Source organism: Jaculus jaculus, chromosome 2 (genome assembly GCF_020740685.1).
Source record: "Jaculus jaculus isolate mJacJac1 chromosome 2, mJacJac1.mat.Y.cur, whole genome shotgun sequence".
NCBI classification, from domain to species: domain Eukaryota; kingdom Metazoa; phylum Chordata; class Mammalia; order Rodentia; family Dipodidae; genus Jaculus; species Jaculus jaculus.
In genome coordinates this window covers 26,338,712-26,359,774 of record NC_059103.1, presented here as the reverse complement: position 1 = coordinate 26,359,774, position 21,063 = coordinate 26,338,712, and the positions used below count along the sequence as shown (strand labels likewise).

The 21,063-nt window shown below is 44.1% G+C and overlaps 1 protein-coding gene across 3 annotated transcripts in view; it reads left to right on the top strand.

Moving 5' to 3' along the window:
• L3mbtl4 (L3MBTL histone methyl-lysine binding protein 4) overlaps positions 1–18,348 on the top strand; it is a 451,548-nt gene extending 433,200 nt beyond the window's left edge. For 2 of the 3 annotated variants that reach the window (XM_045144044.1, XM_045144045.1), the window contains 3 exons: positions 5,182–5,351; positions 14,648–14,710; positions 18,007–18,348. In XM_045144044.1, the coding sequence (XP_044999979.1) occupies positions 5,182–5,351; positions 14,648–14,710; positions 18,007–18,207 (434 nt within the window). In that variant the 3' untranslated portion in view covers positions 18,208–18,348. Of the gene's footprint in view, positions 1–5,181; positions 5,352–14,647; positions 14,711–15,431; positions 15,596–18,006 lie in introns of all 3 variants that reach the window. The other variant, XR_006635777.1, reaches the window with a different exon arrangement.
• The last annotated feature ends 2,715 nt before the right edge of the window (positions 18,349–21,063 follow it).

Here is a 21,063-nt window from a genome sequence, read left to right as displayed (position 1 = left end):
AGCACCATGATACTCTTAGGAGACCACAGTAGTATGCATGGCTCATTGTTGACTGACACACAGCTCTGAGGAACATGACTGACATATGTCCATCACTGGCTTCAGATCTTTGATGTATTGGCGGTGACGTAGTGAGTACCTGATTGACAGAACCTGAGCTGTGTTAGGCTTGGGGAATAGTTAAAGGAAGTATGTTCACGTCTTACAAAAATGTATGCAAATTCTAAGTGGATTTTAATCATCTGATTCTATGCACAGAATTTAAAATAATGCAAATTGTAAAAGTCTGTCAAGAGTCACATAATCTCCAAGCCACCAGGCCAAGTGCATTTTTAACAGTGCTTCCCTGACTGCCACATATCAGCTCCAGTTTGCCTGGTAGCACATGTCTCACCCTACCTTAACAGCAGCTTGAAGACCCCCGTACTGTGTGATGCCAAGACCATTTGGGTGTGAAATGTAAACATGGGCTTCAAGATTCTGAATGAGCTTGGATTTCAGCCTTCAGAGGTCTTAAGGACATCAAGCCACACTAGCTTGGGGAAAATCATATGCCCTGCCCATTTACCATCATTACAGTCATGTGATCTCTGACTGGTGTTGAGCATTCATAATGTACTAGCAACTATTCTTTATTTTGTTTGTTTGTTTTTTGATGTAGGGTCTCACTCTGTCGTTCTATTCCCAGCTAACCTGGAATTCACTCTGTAGGCTCCAGGTGGCTTCAAACTCATGATGATCCTCCTATCTCAGCAAGCCTCCCAAGTGCTGGCATTAAAGTTGTATGCCACCATACCTGGCCTCCATACCGGGAGCAATTCTAATCACAGCAACTTATGGGATGTCGGTACTGCTGTAGAAAAGGGAGGATGGCAATAGTAAAACACAGCTTTTAAACTTCGCATCTCATAAAAGTGAAGGCAGTAAAAAAAAAAAGTTACTTGTGTTTGACATGTAACAGATTTTGGCAAGTCTTTCTCAGAACTTGAGATTGCAGCTGAGCACACACAGCTTCATCTCCACAGAAACCTCTGGACTCTTTGTAAGGGGTCCCCAGGAGGCTGCAGCTCTTTCCCAGGTGCCCATGGGAGAATGCCCACTGCTAGCACAATTTTCACGAGCTGCCAAATGAGATTCTGTTCAACTTTCAAGTGCTCCAAACTTTTCTTCTTTTCAAGCACTTTGATTTAATCGAGGCACGGGATTAACTGTATTCAAAAGCCATAGGTAATGTTAAACAATCTTGAGTTCAAGGGTATGACGAAAAGCTAGTCTACCCTACCTTTTTAAGCTAAAAGCCATCTTGCTACTTAAGCTAACAAGAGTCTCTTTGGGACACTTTCCAGAGCCCAGGACCAACCTGACAGTGGCCATCAGTGGACTCAGAAACCCCAGTACTCTTGGAAAGCTGGTATTCCACATTAGGTATATTTCCAGTAGCATACCCAAGCACCAAAAGCAAACATGCATTTTTGAATTTTTTTTCTTTGGGACCATAAGTTTTGTTGTTGTTTTTAATCTCTTAATGCCTTCAAGCCTTTATTTGTAAATCACAAAAACCTAATCAACAGTATTTGATACTTTTATCATTTATTTATTTATTTTTATTTGTTTTTGAGGTAAGGTCTCACTCTGGCCCAGGCTGACCTGGAATTAACTATGTGGTTTCAAGGTGGCCTCAAACTCATGGCATTTCTCCTACCTCTGCCTCCCGAGTGCTGGGATTAAAGGCATGCGCCAACATGCCTGGCTATCTTTATCCTTTAAATATAAGATTCAATAATTGCCCTTTTTAGAGACTTCTATATATTGGAAATTGTTGCAGTTACTTTCCCATTGCTAGCACAAAGCACCCAGCCAAAAGCAGCTTGTTGCAGGAAAGGGTTTGTTATGTCTTACAGACTCAAGAGGAAGCTCCATAATGGCAGGGTGAAATGTGGGCATCCTCTCTTGGCTAACACCAAGTGGGCAACAGCAGCAGGAGAGCATGCCAAACACTGGCAAGGGGAAGCTGGGCTATAACACCCATAGGCCACCCCCCCCAACAACACACCTCCTCCAGCAAGCCTCCAGTTCTCAATTTGGCACCAGAACACATGGATTTATGGGGGCACCTAATTCAAACCATCACAGAAAATACATGTGGTAAATATACCCAAGACATGAACTCAAGACACATATATGTTTCTCTTTTTCAGTCCACACAATTTTAGCCAAAATAGCCCATTGAGGAGTGATGCAGTAATTTGTTTCTAGAATAAAGCCCGTCATTGGTTTTTGGGTTTAGTTCTTTTTTTATTTTAACCAGTTACACTAGTTATTTAGTTATGTTTTGGACTCAGATACAGTCAAGTTGGTACCATTGTTAGCCTCCTCCCTCCACATAGCCCCTCCTTGTTGGGGTATATGGGTCGTACATTATGGGGTTCAGTTATTAGTAGGAGGAAATGTCTCTGTGTGTCATGGCCAAAATGTGGCTCTGACATTCTTTCCACCCCTCTTCTGCATATTTCCCTGAGCCATGTTGGGTTCACTGCTTCAGTGTTGAGATCTTGGGAGCTTCTGTGTCTCTGCGTATCTGGTTCGGTAGGAGTTGATTGTTCTCTGTGTATATCTCCTTCACCATTGTGCTGGTACCAGGTTCACCAAGAAAGCAGCATGTTTACTCACTTCCCCAATTATTCTTAGTTTCAGCTGGGGCCCTTTTGAGGTATGACGGGGCGGCTGTCTCCTTAGGATCTGCATGTATTTGAAAAAGACATATCTTAACTCTTGGTTTCTCAGGAAAGGCCAAGGCCCCTCTGCCCTGCTGGACCCCAGGGCTTCCTCCTGGGGTCACAAGGGTTGATTGGTACATGCCTCTTGTGGAACCAGATGACTTCATTAAAGATTATTTGCATTTTTCAACACACTGGCTTTTCAAAGAACATGTGAGGTTTCCCTTCAGAACCTGCAGCCTTGTGCACTTGTTGGCTGAACTACATGAAGAGAGAGAATCTATTTACATACTAAAAAGGTCAGCTTGGACAATCAGCAGTTAGAGACAGATTTGCCACTGGTTGTAACTGGAGCATAAGAATTGGGAAAAAGCTACAATTTTGCTGTCTCTTCATCTGGGTAGACAGCAAGCATGGATAAATATGGGAGGGTTTCTGATGGGGGTAGCCTTGTACAGAGAAGCCCCATGATGGACAGCGTATGCACCATAGTTAGTCTTTCTGATTCCAAACAGATATGTGACTGACCATGTAAAATGCAGGTCAGCCTCACCCACTAAAAGCTGTAATCTGAGGTGGAAATACTTGCATAATAATTTGTCAGACTCTGTTAGCAAGACGTCGTCTGCAGTCATACACTTCACATTATGTGGCTACTCCTCACTTAACCTGCCATTTGCATTAGGAAATGCAGGCTTTTAGATGGCTTTAAAGCATTTCCTTCTTTTCACAGTCTCTTTAAATATCAATAGCTTTACCTGGCTAATGTGTATGGAAAGTATATTTAAAGGTGTCATTATAAAGGCAGTACTTTGGCTGAATGCTCTGTAGTGATTTTTATCCTTATCCATTTGTAGATCTCAAACAAAGACGTCAGAGTTGCATCTTAAGTGTTGAGATAGAAATTAGTAAAATCGTACTTTTCTTTTGCTCTCTCTCGCTCTCTGTCTCTCTCGCTCTCTGTCTCTCTCCCTATCTATCTATCTATCTATCTATCTATCTATCATCTATCTATCTATCTATCTATCTATCTTTCTCCTTTCTTTTTTGATGTGGAAACTTGCTTTATAGTCCAAGGCTAGCCTGGAACTCCTGATGTAGTGCAAGTTGTCCTCAAACTCATGACCCTTCTCGCTCTGTCCCCACCTCACAGGTGGGTGGGACTACAGACAGGCTCTACCACACCCACCTGAAGAGTTGGGAGGAGGAAAGTACTAGAGCTGAGGTCTTGACAATGAGGAAGCAGGAGAGCCCGGTGATGCCACTCTTCAGTCACTGGTCACAGCATCTAGTCTGGGCAGTGGAGCAACCTTTTTCCTTGGAGCATTAGAACCTAGATCTAGTAAAAACTTATGTTTTGAAAAGAAAATATCTGTCAGACCTGGTGGCACATGCCTTTAATCCCAGCACTCGGGAGGCAGAAGTAGGAGGGTTACCTTGAGTTAGAGGCCAGCCTGAGACTACACAGTGAATTCCAGGTCAGCCTGGGCTAGAGCAAGACCCTACCTCAATAAAACGAAACAAAAATATGGAAAAAAAGAAAAGATGGGCTGGAGGGATGGCTTAGTGGTTAAGGCATTTGCCTGCAAAGCCAAAGGACCCAGGTTCAATTCCCCAGGACCCACATTAGCCAGATACACAAGGGGGCACACGCATCTGGAGTTTGTCTGCAGTGGCTGAAGGCTGTGGTGCTCCCGTTTTCTCTCTCCCTCTCTCCCTATTTCTCTGTCAAATAAATAAATAAATACAAATAAAATATCTTTTAAAAGGAAAGAAAAGAGAGTGCCCATTTAAGAATGCCTTGGACAGGGAAGTCACACTTCAGCTGAGGCTGCATGCCCTGTGTCAGGACATCACATATTGCTGGTTCATCACATAGCAGCTGATGGAACCCAGCCTCTCAAGGGGCCCGGTGTACATTTTATTCAGTAGCACAAGGTGTGTTTGGAAGCCAGATGTGGACCTAGACTCTCTTTATCTTTGGAAATGTAGGAAGTGGCTTCCAGGAGTAAATTATTCTGTGTATGCACACATAGCCCAGATGGCTCAGCGTGTCAGTCTGCTCAGTATTCACATTCTGCGTAGTTTGGCATTTCTTGTGAGTCCTGGTTTAAGTTGAGAGAGAGAGAGAAGCGAGGAGCAGGGAGAGGCTTGCTTGCCTATCTGAAACTGACTCCCTTAGCCACTTCTGGGCCTTATAAGATAAGGGTTTTGCATGACCCTTGTTCTCATCCTTTCCCTCTCTTTCTCTCTTTCTTTCTTTCTCTTTCTTTCTTCTTCTTCTTCTTCTTCTTCTTCTTCCTTCTTCTTCTTCCTTCTTCTTCTTTCTTTCTTTCTTTCTTTCTTTCTTTCTTTCTTCCTCACTCGCCCTGACTGTGGACTTTATTAGGAGAGTGCATGGCTGTCCCTACCCGTGGCTCCTGTGCTGGGCTTGCTCCACTCACTGTGTGCTGATCTCTTCCAGAATACTCAGCCAAGCAGGTGCACCAGGCACTTCACCAGTCAGTCTTCATGACCTCCGTGTCGACCCACCATTTCTGGGATCTGCCCCTTGGCAGGGAGCAACACTACAAGCTGCTTCCAGGTGTGGCTGACATCCAGGCCAGTCAAGTGGCCCAATGGACAGTGGATGAGGTGAGCAAACAGATACATGCCTGGGACCCTGGGATTGGAAACAGTCAGCTGCTTGGGTTCTCTAATGCCTTGGGGGGAGGGCTAATGCTCTTTTCCTCTTAGACAGAGAAACCTCTGTAAGGCTTACTATCCAAATTGGAGTGAGACGCTAGGCATGCCTTTGATGAAAGCGGGAGAACTCTTTGCCTGCCCAGTTGTTGGCCTTACACCTTCCTCTCCCCAGCCTTATCCCAGAGTGATCCTGTACCCCATTGCCATCTGTCCAGGCTAATGTAAGCAGAGGGGCCAAGCCCTCAAGTCCACATCCCTCTCTGGTTGGAGAAGCACAGAAATGTACAAGCATGTTGGGCTTTCATCCCAGAAGCATCATCTCTGAGAGACAGTGTTGCCTCCTGGGGCCCTCTGAGTCCTTAGGATCCCTGTGGCCTCCACACAGAGCAGGTGACTGTATTGTCTTCTTCCTCCAGAGCTGTAAGATGACTCAGTCCACTTTCAATTGACATTTTTTTAAGTAAATATGGCGCTGGAAAGATGGCTTAGTGGATAAGGCACTTGCCTGCAAAGCCTAAGGACCTGGGTTTAATTCCCAGGACCCATGTAAAGCCAGATATACAAGGTGGCATTTGTGTCTGGAGTTCATTTGCAGTGGCTACTGGCCCTGACTTGCCAATTCTCATTCTCTCTCTCTACCTCCGTCTTTCTTTCTTCTCTCAAATAAATAAAAATCAATAGATAAAAGCAATTTAAAGTACATATGCTCACAATATTTGGTAAGATGCAGTGTTAAGGGAAAAAGTCAGGGCAGATTTTATTGTAAACATATACTTTACAACACTGATTTTTTAAAAAATAAGGATCAGTTAAGTTTCATTGCTTACTATAATGCTGTAGAAATACCTCCTATTAAATCAATTTTATTTTCAAGAGGATACTATATAGTATAAACTCCTTTCGGTGAAGGTATTATTTCACCAGTCAGGCCTTAGATAACACTTTTTCAGTGATGAGATTAAGACTTGAGCTACAGCCATAATTAAAATAGCCAAAAAAATCGACTGCAATTACCAGCCCTTAGTTGGGATTTAAGTCTTCTTTCTAGTCTTGAATTGGAAGATAGCCTTGTCCTTTCCTCCCTGACACCTCATCTGATGGGAATGGGGTTCCTGATCAAGGAACACATGAAGTTGGCATTGTTGCCCTAGCCATGCCTTGACTACCTACCTATCTCACCTCCTTCCCATGGGTGGGCCCCTATGGTCCTGGCAGTGAAGAATTGACTCAAAGTGCTCAACAATAGCAGGGTGCTTGGGAGAATGATGAGGCACCATCGTTCTTCGTGTATTTGTTGACAAAGAGGGCAGCACACGTTCATGACAGAGCCATCTGTATTAACACCTACTGTGTTTGTAAACAAATCATATCTTGGAAAAAAAATAGAATTCAAAATGGGGAGTTCTAGTTGGCCAGCCATTCATTGTTGACTTTCAAGCTAGTCCTCTGATGTGATGCTGTTTTGGAAGTAAGACTGGAAGTGGCTGTTCCTCTCATGCTGATCACTCATGGGCTCATGGCCAACAAAGTTATGCTAAAGATGGTAAGATACATACTCTTACTTTACATGTCTTAAAAATGAGAATATTATACCCAGAAATGAAGTGACTTGCTTAAGGCTGCACAGACAGAACCAAGCCCTGAGCTGGCTTCTTTTTGACTATGCACACATGGGACCTGGGCTACACTGGATGAGAGACAGTTCTGGAAAGCCTGAGAAGCCAGATGGGAGTGGCCATCAGTCATTTGGTTCTCAGAAGGTCTTTATTTTCTTTCTGAAGAAGAAAGGAAGGACATGTATAGAAAGAGGGAGAAGAAGAGGAGAGTGTGGTGGCTACAATGAGATGTGTCATCCCCTCACCCTGTAGCCTTATGTGTTTTGAATATTTGTTCCCCAGCTGTAGCAGACAGCTTCAGGTTCGCTGAGATGAACATTCAGACCAGGCACAGTTATGGAGGAAGGGATTTATAGAAGCTTACAGATCCAGGGGAAGTTCCATAATGGCAGAAGAAGCTGGCCTGCCTTCACAGGAGCAAGCAGAGAGAGAAGCACAAGCCTAAAAGCCAAAAGCCACAGCACACTTCAGGAACTCCAGCTAGGCACATTTTGTATATCTTTAGATTGAAATGGGAAACCCATCACCACAATTTAAGATCCACCCAGTGACATTGCCTCGAGCCAGGTAGCCAGCAGATGCAAACTACAAACAACTGAATATATTGGGGGCCATCTATTCTATTCAAACCACTACACCAGCTGATGGCAATTTGGGAGGTAGAACCTTGCTGGAGAAGATGTGTTGCTGGGGGCAAGTTATATGCCAGCTCCCTCATTATTGCTGCTACCTCCAAGCTGATAAGACAAGATGAGATACCCAGCCTCTGGTCTGCCATGCCATGATGAAGCTTCCCCTCATTGTGTGTGACAAAACAAACCCTTTCCTTCCATATCTTGCTTTTGGCCAAGTGTTTTGTCCCAGCAATGAGAAGGTAACTGCTACCCAGAGTGAGACAAAAGGACCTGCCAGCAAGCCCTGATGGGGAATAAGTAGAGCCTGGAGTGGGTGGTGTGGTGAAAAACCAACGTCAATAGATGTTTTATTAGCAATGCATAGGGAAATAGACTAGACACAGATGACAGGAAAGTAAAATGGGCCAAATGTGATTCCATTTATAGTATTAGCACTACACAGTTTAGGACTTAATTAGGATAACATATGAGATCTGGAAGACCTGAGAAGAGTTCTGCGGAAAGAGTAAAAATGGTGGGGCTGTCAGAAATGCAACTCAGGAAAGGACCCCATGTGACAGCAGGAAGATGTAGATTTTTGATTGGCATATGGAGTTAGAGGTGAGATGCCCATAGAGAGGTATTGTGGTGGATGGACAGGTGAGGTGAGATGCTGCCACTGAAAGATGCAGATAGGGACCCTGAGATAGGCACTGAGGACCCATGTAACCAGAAGGTGCAGGGAGGGAGGAAGGGGGCCATGGGTCCATGGAAGAGAGTCTTCAAGGGGAGGCAAGTGGTGGGTGTTCATGCAACAAGGGGTCAGGGGCCTGACTGGAGCCTCAGAGTCACACTTGAGAATGTGTGAAAAACTTGCTCACAATATGCGCATTTCATAATGGAGGAAAGCATGCTTTTACTTCTCAGAGAGGTTGGCAGGCAAAGGGGACATCAAGCACAGAGTAGGTGATAGGGAGGAGGCTCTAATACCGTATGTTTCAAGATGGGCACTCAATCCACCCAAAAGCTGAAGTTGGATGAGTAAAGAGAGGGGCTGGTCCAGGTGAGCATCTCATTCACATTGGGAAGGTGTCACAAGGGAGATGAAAGAGGGAAACTTAAGGTGTCATCAAGAACCATTAAGAAGGTGAATTCCAGTTCCTGGTTCTCTGCAGCTGGATCTCAGCCTTTCACTACTGGAGAAGACCCAAGAGTGCTTAGAGATGAAGTAAAAAAGCCATCGGGGGGGGGCGGGGCACACGTGCCTTAAAACAAGGGCCCTGCTCCCAACACTTCCAGCACTTGTGATAGTGACTTCTGTTGGGGACGTTTTCCAAACATGACTCCTGATATTGATACTGACAAAGCTCAGTCTTATTTTCCCCTAATGAGATGCCTTGACCACATCATAGATTTCTTTCCTATGTCTTTAGTCACTATAGTTCATGTCATACCACTAAAATAGAACCTCCGACATGACCTCGGATGGATCACCTGGGTTTTGTGGTGTGTTCGGTTTATACCTGTGAAATGAATGTGGCTCTCAGAAGGAGTGCACACAGGGGGCATCCAGTGGGTTCCACCAGCAGCGGGGTGTTAGGCTGCTGTGGATAGCATGACTGAAATGGTGGGCAAGGAAGGGCAACTGAAAAGGCAGCTCTTGTCTGAGCAGGATTGGTGGCCAGGGGTCACTGCTTTCTGTGCTTTGTTAGCACTGGAAGAATTGGAGGGGAGCCTCAGCCAGGGACAGGACAGGCTGAAATGGACTTGCCCACCTTGTGTGAAGTGCCATTCAGTGACACCTAGCATGAGGTATCTACAACCGAAGCTGCAGAGAGAATATTCCCTTTGTCTCCAGCCTGGCCTGGGAGGCAGACCTCAGATTCACATTATGCACCCCTTGAAGAGAAGCTGGTGCTTGCCTTTTGTCACTAGTACCCAGAGCTATGAGCTGGTTTAGCTCCTTTCTAACCCTGGCTGCGACGGCTGTCTCTCCCACAGCACTATTTTCAAAGCAGGGGCGAGCTGTGAAGTCAACTTAATGGTTATGAAATGAACGGCAGGAACACATGGAACTGTATCAGGTGTCATAAATGTCATTGTTTTGTGGAACTTGCCTCAGAGGCATTCACATGCACAGTTTATTTCTGATTTTGGCCAGGCACATATCCTGTATAAGAATAGTCTTTTAAGGGCAGGGTCTGAAATATTTTTATCTTTTTATATTTGTGTACATCTTCATAACAAAACATGTCACTCATTGTGGGTGTTTGATTAGTGCTTGCTTATGTGGATGGATAAGTGGGTGTGTGGACAAACAGATAAATTCTACTTCATATGTTCTGACCTCTATGGGCAGACTATGGTGGGTTGTGTGCATATGAATCACGACAGGTATAGCTCAGTTTTTCTTGGCTCATATGTAGGCACTTTAATCTCTCTTATTCCAAGCTGCTGCTTCTTAAATCACCACATATAAACTTCTCAAACCTCCACCAAGTGTTCCCTAAATGTTCATTAACTATAAAAGATGATGCTCACTTTAAAAACAGGATTTACACAGAAGACCATTTTGGAAAAGAAAAAATATATATATATATATATATTTATATATATATATGGTACTGCCAGCTAAGCTTAGCTTAGCAGCCTTTTACAACTGGGCCCTCAAAAAAAAAAAAAAAGGCAAATGAACTCTGCAGTTCAATATGAGACTGAGGCTGGAAACATGGTCCCCAGTGGACTCTTGGGCAGTGCAATCCAGCTCACATCTCCGGGCACAGTGAGAGAGGAACACCACCATTCTGGAAGATTGAAGGAGCAGAGGCCTGCTGCAGAACGGAGGCCTGCTGAGTGCCAGAGAGGAAGCCAAGGAAAGTAGGTCGTGGGGGACGTGATGTGGGTAAAGCGAAGGGCTGGTAGGAGAGCCCAGGCAGTGTTGTCCTTCTTAGTCTCCCCAAACTGCTGTCTCATGCCTACGATTAACTTACTCAGTGCCCTTCTGAAACAAAGCAGAATGCTGTCTCTGACCCCTAAGCCCAGGGTGCTCCCCAGAGCCACAACAAAGGGCATATACCCCCCAGGACAGCCCCTACTAGCCATGCTCCTCAGAGTCAAAGCCAAGGCTACAAGTCCTCATGATAGCCCCACATGTTGGGTGCTCCCCACAGCCACAACCATGACCTGGTCACCCGCAAGGCTCCAGCTATGTAGTTTTACCTTGGAAAAAGCAGACTCCTCCAACCACTGTATTTTAATAGGTAGGGGGTGGCTGGACTGTCATTTCCTCTTCTGTTGAGTTCAACTCATGGCACAGCTGTCTTATATATTTATATTTGCAAGAGACAACCTCTTTTAAGGGGAGAATGAAAGAAAACTGTCAGTATGATTCTGTGGTATAAAAACTATCACTGTTAACATTTGAAAAGTCTGTAGCCAGCTGGACTTTCTTCTAAGACTCAAAGTATAATTTGTGTTTAGGGAAATTCAGTACCAACTCATGATAACTGTGAATATTATTTTCTTAGGTATGGCCAAAGAAGTACCTATCAGTAGACTTTATGGAACTTGGCCTTCTTTACTTTGGAAAGACAGACCAAATAGAATGGGAATTTCTTTCCCAAAGGCAGAGAATCTGAGACAGATGGTGAGGCCAGGAGAAATAGTTGTCTTGCTGCCATCCGAGAGCCCAGGTGAGGAGGACAGGTACAGGTGTGAGTGGCGCTGGCCCTGGCGACACCTGAACGCTCCCCAATGTGTGCTGTCTTCTGTTTACACTTTGGTTTAAGACATTATCTATTCCCACTAGAATTCAGTTTACCTTTGCTGTGGACAGTGAGCTCTTGGCTGACAGCACTGGGAGTGGGGAATAGAGTCCTTGTTGTTCTGTTTGTCCAGAGAGGGCACAGGGTGGCATATGCAAGCCATCAACTGCACTGAGCAGAGAAGCTCCTTGTGCAAGGTGTAAGCGACCACTTCTCTATCCAATGGCTTTGCTTTGCCATGTCTCTCCCCCACCACTACCCCTGCTCCTGACTTAGTAGAATAAAAAGCAACTCCTGGTCACCATTTTCTAGTTTTGTTTTGTTTTTTTTTTTTTTTTTCCTCCTGTAACTCTCAGCCCCTCTTCTTGTAGTAGAATTACCCCATGGCTGCTTCGATTCCCCAGGTCCCATGTAAGCCAGATGCACAAGGTGGCGCATGCATCTGGAGTTTGTTTGCAGTGGCTGGAGGCCCTGGCATGCCCATTCTCTCTCAATCTGCTTCTTACTTTGTCTCTCTCTCTTTCTCCAAAATAAATAAAAAGAATTTTAAAAAAATTACCGCAGCAGAAGATCTGGAGTGATTTTGTCCCCCTGGGGTATTTTCAGCATAGGGGCACATCTTCTACATATCACAGCTACCTAGGACCCCCCAAGCAAAGAGTTATCTGGCCCAAGATGTCAGTGCTACTGAGGTTGAGAAACCCTGCCCCAAAGCATGTTCCCTTAGGTACAACATGGGTTTATTTGCCCCCCACTCTGAGAACTGGACTTCTGCAGCCTCTTCCAGGCCTTCCTGCTTTGCTTCCCACCAGGCTGATGTGTTCAGATGCCCCCCCCCCCGCCCCATTCCCCAGAAGCTGCAGCATGACTCCATGCACTGTGGGTTCTCCTTTCCAGCCTTCTCTCATGCTGTGGTCTCTGCTTTCAGAGCACATTAGCATCCTCAGGGAGCTCTGGAAATAAATGCCCAGTGCTTGGACCCAATCCAGTACCATTCATTTGTAATCTCTGTGGCTTGAGCCTGTGCAGGCTCTGCAGGAGACTGCAATGTGGCCAAGTCGAGAGCCTGGGCTTCAGGCTTTCGACAGCCTGCTGCTGGAAGCCCATACCCACTCCCGGAGAGACCATGCCACCCTTGCCTTCCCCCACTCCCTTCTGCTCCTTGGTGAGGGCAAATCTTCATTCTTGAGTGCTGCACACACCTGCCTGGGTTGCCCTGCCTCTGGGCTGGCTCTTGTGAATCTATACACATTTGGTCCAAATCTTACCCCTGGAAATACTGTGCACACCTTCTCCTTCTGAATGCTTGTTTTTCTTTCCTAAGTTCCTGCTTATGATACAATCTTCCCATCCAAGAGCCTTCATACCTCTACTAGGCAGGATCACAAGCTGTGTCTCACTTGCCATGCCCTTCTCTTTTCCCTCCACTAACCAGACTCCAAGCACAGCAATGTACTGGGCCAACCCTGTTTCCGAGATGTGTGCATGTGCAGACTAAGACATCACACATAACCAGGCTGGGTCATGCTCAACCAGAAGATTAGCCTGGAGAATGACTCAGTCACCCTATTTCTCAATATTCTAGACTCTGGAAGCCCAGCTACCATCAGAACTGCCATCTCCTGCTGCAGTTACCCAGCTATGTGACTTAACTGGTGGCCTTCTGTGGCCTTCATCAGCTCCTTACAAATACTAAACATACCATCCATGTTTCCTTTTTGCCTAGAAAAATAAAAATAAAAAAGACAGCCGTATTAAATCTGCAAGCTGACCTGGCTTCCTCCTCCTGTGACTGCAGGAGCACCAGACTCTCAGCGTCCACCAGCCACCATGCCAAGGCCAGCCTGATCGCAGCTCGTGGGCTCAGAGCATCCATGCAGGGCAGCCTAATGGCTGCTTAGGGAGGGTTTCTTAAAATCCAAATCCCCCTCCCCCCACTTTAGAAAGCTGATTGCTAAAACTCTGCCAAAGTAGACATAGAGTGTCGGGTCAATAAAGCAGATACCAACATGCTGACTATCAACCCAAAAGAAGATATGCTGGGCTCTTCAGGCTCCCACAGACGAAGTACAGTCATGAGATCACTAGTTCACCCATGTGTTATACCCAAGGATACCTCTTGTGGGCACTAGCCTTCACTGTTTTAGGCCCTGAGGTCCGCCATTGCTCATGTGTGCCCCATGGGAAGAAGAGTCCACTGACTCTTTCCAGTGGGGTCTAGAGGGAGCAAGTGCCTTCAGGGCTCTGTGATGGTGGAGTATGTTGACATAAGGCCCTTAGTTCTGAGACCCTGTGCTGACGTTCTTTGTGACACAGGAGAGAGGACAAGCTCACAGGAGTCACCCAGGAAGCAGAGAGCTGAAAAGGAAAGAGAGAGAAGAAAGATGGTCCCCCTAAGATCCCCCCCTTGAAGGGTCTAATTATTTGCCCTAGATCTAGGATCTGGCCCCAGCTTGCATCCAGCCTATACCACAGAAACACTCAACCTGACAGTACAACCAAACCTATCTTCGTTCAGTTTGTCCAGAGTCCCCACTTCGCAGTATCTATTGAGGACACTGAATTGCTCCCAGCGCTGAAAGCTACATCGTTGAGCTCTCTTCCCGCAAGGAAATTAGGGTGCGGGGATGAAGGGGAAGGCGAGTGTTCAGGTGAACCGAAGAGAGTGACTCTCCAGATCTCCAAGTTGGAGGGGGGTAGGAAACTTGAGCTTGAAAACTCTCTATGCTGCTTTCTGGCTGAGCATTAAGTGGTTAAATCTCTGTGGGTTTCAGTTTTGTCATCACTTTTGTGGGAATCCAGCTCAACACAGATTTACAAAGTGGTGCTAGGTACCAGGTGAGTCTGGAGCCTTGGTGATGGCTGAGATGGGGACTTTGTCATTAGGAATTAGAGCTGCCTGCAAGTGAGAGGTGGGAGGATGTCACATTCCTGATGGTCCCTGAGATAAATACTACCAAGACCCCACATGGCCAGGGGGATCTAAACTTCTCCATGCCAAAGCTCCATATATGTGCAGACCATCATTTTTACCTGTGTTACCATACCCTAGGTAGGTCAGCCCAAAAGAAAAACACTGGGTACAGGACTAATTTGTAAGCTAACAAATGTTAATGTGTCTTGATAGTTACTATTTAAAATCCCAGATGTTTGGGATGTCAAGTATATTTTATTCACATGTCAAGGCAACCACAACCCCAAAATTATTTCAGGTGCAGGTTTTAAACTCAGCTTCTCATCTTTCCTTGTAGGTGGCTGAGTTTGTACAGTCTCTTCTGGGCTGTGAAGAGCATGCCAAGTGCTTCAAGAAAGAGGTAAGAAATGGAAAAATTAGATATATTTCTGTACTGCCAGGCCCAGAAGTGCTTTATTTCGGTCTAGCTAAGCATTAATAAGAGCAGTCGGACGAGGAAAGAGAGAGGAGTCTGTAGGTAGGAGAAGAGCTCAGCAATGCCGTGTGGACAGAGCACAGAGCGGCCCCTGTCTTGGGTTCTCTTATATTTAGTTCTAGCGCCACAGGATGCTGTGGAGTTCTGCTCAGACAGCATTCTCCATAAATACGGTATTTGCTGGGAGAGTAAATGAACAAGATAGTTAGTGAATAGAGTTGTCATGAAGTTTTTGCATTAGTTGCTTGAGACCATCTTGGGGAAAGAGAAGAGTCCTCCCTTGGGACTGGACTAAGTAGCAGAAGAATCCACCAGCTCTTAAGGGAGAGCTGGGCAAGCGACCTGCTTCAGGAAGAAAACAAGAAGCCACAGCATCCTCCCTTGGGTTTGTGGCTTCCTGCCTCTTCATGGACAGGAATCTTCTGAACTGTGTTAACACTTCTCTGGCGCTAGAAACCATAGTCCCATGGGGCCATGGAAGTGATTGGAGCAACTGTAGATGGGAATACAAGGGGTAATTGATTTTCTGGAAGGCCTGCCATGTGGCTGAGCTTCTCTCAGCCCTCTGATCCTCAAAGCACTCAGCAGTGGTAGTTTACTCTGAAGAGCATCCTCAGGACTCAACTGTATCCATCTAATTCCACAGCTTCGAATGATGCTCTAGAATGCTTCAGAAAACCAGTGTCCTAAGAGACCTTAAAGTGCCACCTCCTATTTGCTTCTTGAGTTCAGAGCATGCATGGTTCAAAGCCCTCCTGGAAGTCTTGGACCTGAGTCCTTCAGAGCTCCACATGGGAACACAGCATCAGGGTCAGGTGGCACCAGTCTGGATATCTACTAATGAAGCATGAGATTTTCATGGTTCCTCCTGAGTGCAGCGTGGCCTGGACATCGCTGGCACAGCCTCACACAGCCTTGCACGTGGGGCCCACCTGCAGCACTTAGCAATGCCCAAATCCCAGCTTGTTTGCAAGTATCTAAATGATGAGAACAAAATAATGTGCCTATGTATAAGTTGTTCAAGCTTGGTATGTCTGCCCAGCCCTGTCACTGAGGGCCAGTCCCTGAACCATCTGGCCCTTCCTCTCTCATACACAGGAGCTTTATGGATTAGAATCATGTGTTCAAGGTGCATGATCCATTTCTTTTTCCCTGGTAGAGGTGGCATATAATGAAGGCAGAAATTTAGCAGGGCACCCCCTCTGGAATACAAACACCCCTGCCTAGAATCTCAACTTTGCTTTTCAGCCATTGTGACACTGAGCATAAATGCTAAGCCTATCACTCCAGTTTCCTTTTCTGCCTTAAAGAGACATTGGGAAGACAAAGCACATATCATAGACTATTATAGTAGATTGTATCTGTGTTATCATCAATACCATTATCTATTCATAGGATAACTGCTGATTGGCCAGTGACTTTTGCCAGAAAATTCTGAACTTGAACCCAGGTCAAGGTAGCAAAAGCATTGTAGCCACTCATGATCCTTGGACCATGTGTTCTTTCTCCCTGGAAGACACATTTCATTATCTATGGATGGGCCTTTATCAGACAATGCCCTATAAATTTGCACAAAGCTTTTAAAGCTTTCACGTTAGAACTTTCAAAACCTTCCCAAGGACCCTGGTAATTCCCCCTCCCAAAAAGTTTACCACCATCATGGAGACATTGGCTCTGAGGGGTTGTGAGGTTATATTTGAGAGGATTTACACCTATGACATGAGGCTAATGGAAAAGGCAGCCATCAAATAAACTTGCATTCCTGACTCTGTGGTTTCAACTCCATGAGTCAGCTGAAGGAGGCTATGAACATAAGTGATACTTAGGTATAGGACACCACAGTAGCCTCTAAGGTCTGCATAAGCAGAGGACCTCATGTTGGTAGTTTATGATCATGTGACTCTCAAGAATGGTGTCACACTTCAGATGGCAACGGTTTTTCTAACCCTAAAAATAATCAACTGTCAAAGACTGAGTGTATTTAAAGTGTACAATGTGGTGATTTTATATGCCTGTATCAGAGGTAATGACTTTCCACAACAAAGGGCATATATGCACCCATAATTACCCATTCCAGTCGTTAAGCTAGTTTCCCAAGAACTTTTTCGTCTGAAGCCAGAAATCACTCTGAATCAGTTTTTAAAATATGTTTACAAGTTAATAAATAATACACGTAACATATGTGTTTTTGTTTACAAAGATTTTGGTTATAGAAAGTAAGCTTGAAAAAGAGAATACCTCAAAGATATGATGAAAACTAATCATTATTCCACCCACCGATTGCTTTTATTCATATTGAGTATAAGGATTTCCAATATTTAAACATATGTTCATGCAGATTTGACTTTGCAAATCCGAATTGAGATTTTTATCTTGAGATTACATAGTTTGCTTGACACTATGTTGTAGAAAGTCCCAAGTTCAATTGAAACTTGTGGTTTAGGGATGCTAAACCATCTATACCTATACCCATTAGATAGATAGATAGATAGATAGATAGATAGATAGATAGATAGACAGACAGACAGACAGATATAGATTAGATATAGATATGTGTTTGTGTGTTCTTATATCCATATATAGAATGTCACTGCTGGTGGCTAAACCACCTATCATATGAACTCTGGGTTATTTCCATTGTTCCTTTATTGTAGGCAATAGTGGAGTATGTGCATTACACATTTATCTCCTAGAAAATAATATCTGGAAGTTTATTGTATGGGACCTTTAAGGCTCTTGATACACTCAGGCTAATATTTTACTTATTTTTGAAATTTTATTTATTTATTTGCACATGAGTATGTGCTTATATGTACATGATCACACACACAGGTTTGCATGCTAGAGTTTCTTGCTGTTGCAATTGACTGCTCACTTGGCTTTACGTGGGTGCTGGGAAATTAAACCTAGGCCATCAGGCATTGAAAGCAAGCATCTTTAGCCACTGGTCCATCTTCCCAGCCCCAGATCAAGATTTTGAAAATACAATTACAGAAGTTTATTATGGGGACAGTTAATGTATGGAGTTTGTATTCAGCAGAGTTAATAATAGAAACAATAAAGTTGATGGGTGAAGAAGTGGCAATTTTGAGCCAAGTGACCTCTCTCCAGGGTAGTCACATGGATTTCATATCTCAGTCCACACCTAGGAGCTGTACCTTGTGGTTCCTCAGACTTCAGTGGTGGGATAAATGTATTTGTATGTATTTATTTCATTGCAGCAGATAGATGGCAAAGCCTTCTTGCTTCTGACACAGACAGACATTGTCAAGGTGATGAATATCAAGTTGGGCCCAGCACTGAAGATTTACAATGCCATCCTGATGTTCAGAAACTCCCAGGACCTCAATGAAGATGGTGCAGCCTCAAGCCAAGAAGTCAGGGATGAAAATGGCACTGGACCTTGTTTATTTCAGCAATAAAGTTGACACACATTCATTTGATTTTAGTGGTGATACCCATGTTTAATGTGGTTCTTTCAAGGGTCTGTGGCTCTTGCATGTTGAGGTCTTTGATGAGTGGCTAAGTGCTAGTGGCTTAGTTTGTAATGAGTGTGGGTTTTCGTGGCATCCTTTCTGCTCTGGCATGTTGTGACAGACAAAACCAAGGAGCCCACAGATGCCTCTCCCCTTGCTGTTAAACCATTTTTCTAATCTGAAAGCATAAATATCTAAAGTGGTAAAATGTCAGTAGGTCACTCCATATGTCACAAATGTCTCTACCAGAACCCCACCAGAACATGGCTCATATCTGACACCTGGCTACAGCAAGGCTAAAGAATGGAGGACTGGTGCCTTCCAAAAGACACATGTACTTTCTGTGTACTTTACTCAGGAAAGTGTGAAACTTGAAAAACTAATAATAATAAGCACATATTTTCCTAAACCATGAATCTTCATTTTTAGCCCTTTTACTATTCCTTGGGTTGTGGTCCAAATGCCTTGGTGCCTACTCCAAGGAGTTTGCCTATTAATAACAAGACAACAATTGACAAACATTTCCAGAAGCCAGTAAGACCCTCGTGCGGACTCTTTGTCAGCAGTGGGGTCCAGCCCTGTCCATTTGCTTCATGAAGAATGTTAACAGCTAAAGAGCATTTTATGTTCTTAGGGAATTTTCCCAATTTATGGAAGTAAAGAAGAAAAGAGAAGTCTTTTCTACTAAGTGGGCATATATTCCACTTCTTTAGGCACTTATCTTAAGGTAATTACAATATATTGTTGGTTGATATTAATTTAGTTTCTGTCATTTTTTTTTCTGTAAACTTCTATGTGCAATAAAACTTTCTACTTCTGCTGTTAAATTTTTAATTTATTTTAAGTGAAAATAAACAGACAAAAGAAGCTGCCTCCCCCTGCCTTAATTGACTGTGAGGTCATAATCTGTGAATGTGCCACAGCTTTGAGTCTGTTTTTTTTTTTTTTTTTTTCTTTTTTGTCCTCAGCTATGGAGGAACAAAGGTAACTGGCTGCACTGACCAGCAAATAACTGAACAATTTTGACTACTGCATTCCTTAGGCTATGTGCCCTTAGACAAAAAAGTCAAGGTGTTCATAATTTGAGACACTTAAGTTGGAGGGATTTTTTTTAATTAATAAGAACTTTTAAACTGCTCACTTTGTGTAAGCTAAATGGAAGAAGTGAGAAACTTTGGATTGGGATATTTAATATATGTCATTTCTTAAGTAAGATTTATGTCACCATCAGCTCTTCATTGCTGGGACAAGCATACAACCAGACACAACTTATGGAAGGTAAAGGGTTTATTTCAGGCTTACCATGTCCAGGGGAAGCTCCATCGATGATGGAAGATGCTGTCTCACTCCATCATACATCAGCATAGCAGAAAGAAAAAAACCAACACCAGCAAGCACCAACAGCCAGAGCTAAAACTGCTCTGTATGCACCGAGTAGGCATGGTCTTGGATAGGACCCCCCCCCCCACCAAACATATGTTAGAACTGGACTCCAAGGCCCATCCCCAATAACACTCCCTCTCTAGCAGGGATCTGCCTGGTAGGGGCTGACATTGAAAGCTCAATTTTAACATAACACTTAAGTTTATGGGGGCCATACATTTAAATTATCATATTCAAACTACCATAATGTAGAATAGGATAAGTGAAATCAAGCAAAATTCAGATTAAGGTTGTGATTTAGACCAGTTTAAAACACCTCCACCTATCACACATCCATACCACTCACCATTGTGATCTGGACAGGTTTGAAACAATCCAGGCATAAATCCTTTTCTTTTCACCTTTTGTGGTTGTACACAACATATTGTGATTGAGTCAAGTGTTCAAATTTCAGCACTGAGAATCTCCAGAATCCTCTTGACTCCACAACATGATTGCACACAAAGAGCCGTTGAAGTTTAGTCTTGTAGCTGCAGCAGCAGAGACCAAGCAACAGATTTTTCAACTCCATCAGCCTTCTTGCGAAGTTAAGAAATCTGCAGGAAAGAAAGCTGAGATCAACTGAAGAGCTAATGAAAGTGGGAGCAGCTCCAGAAGTCTGAACTCTCCCATCCCCCATCATCAGAACTGTGAACCTCCAGCATTCAGCCCCCAGTAGCAGCACAGCCAGCAGAGCTGATCAGAGGTACAGCTGCGCAGCACAACACGGCAGGCACTCAGCATTGGTGAGATTGATTGGAATGATTGGAAGCCATCCCAAAAGGTAACAAGGCTGACTGAACAACAAGAAAAATAATCAGGTACACAGTCCTGCAAGAGCTAATCTTTCTTTACTTGTCAGGCAGGTTATGGGGTATATATTCTTGGTTGGCTTTACCATTTTCAAATAACCTGTATTTAGGGGTTGAGTTTTATTGCATTTTGTACTTTCATATATATTGGGTCTTCGTTTTTTGCTTCTGTCATTATCAGGAGCAGGGTCTGATCCAAATCCAGATTGACCCAGAAGCCAATTCAGAACAGAAATCTCTACCTCCCAGCTGACAAGATTAATGGCATAGAAAAACACAACCTTAGGGATTTTGGCTTTATATGCCTATCTGTTTATTTTAATCCTCACAATTGCATACTTTGTGCTGGTTTTCATTGACTGTATATGTTACTTGGTTGAAGTTTAGAACTTGCCAGTAAATTATTCTACCCAGTCCACTAGAATACTTGGTTAGTAAGCAAACTCAACACCTAGGATTACTTCAGTGGCTTGATTCGGATACATTGAGCTACACCTGGCACCTTGAACTCATATCCTGAGGGTAGATAGAGGTGGATTGCCATGTCTGGGAATACTGCAGATAAGTA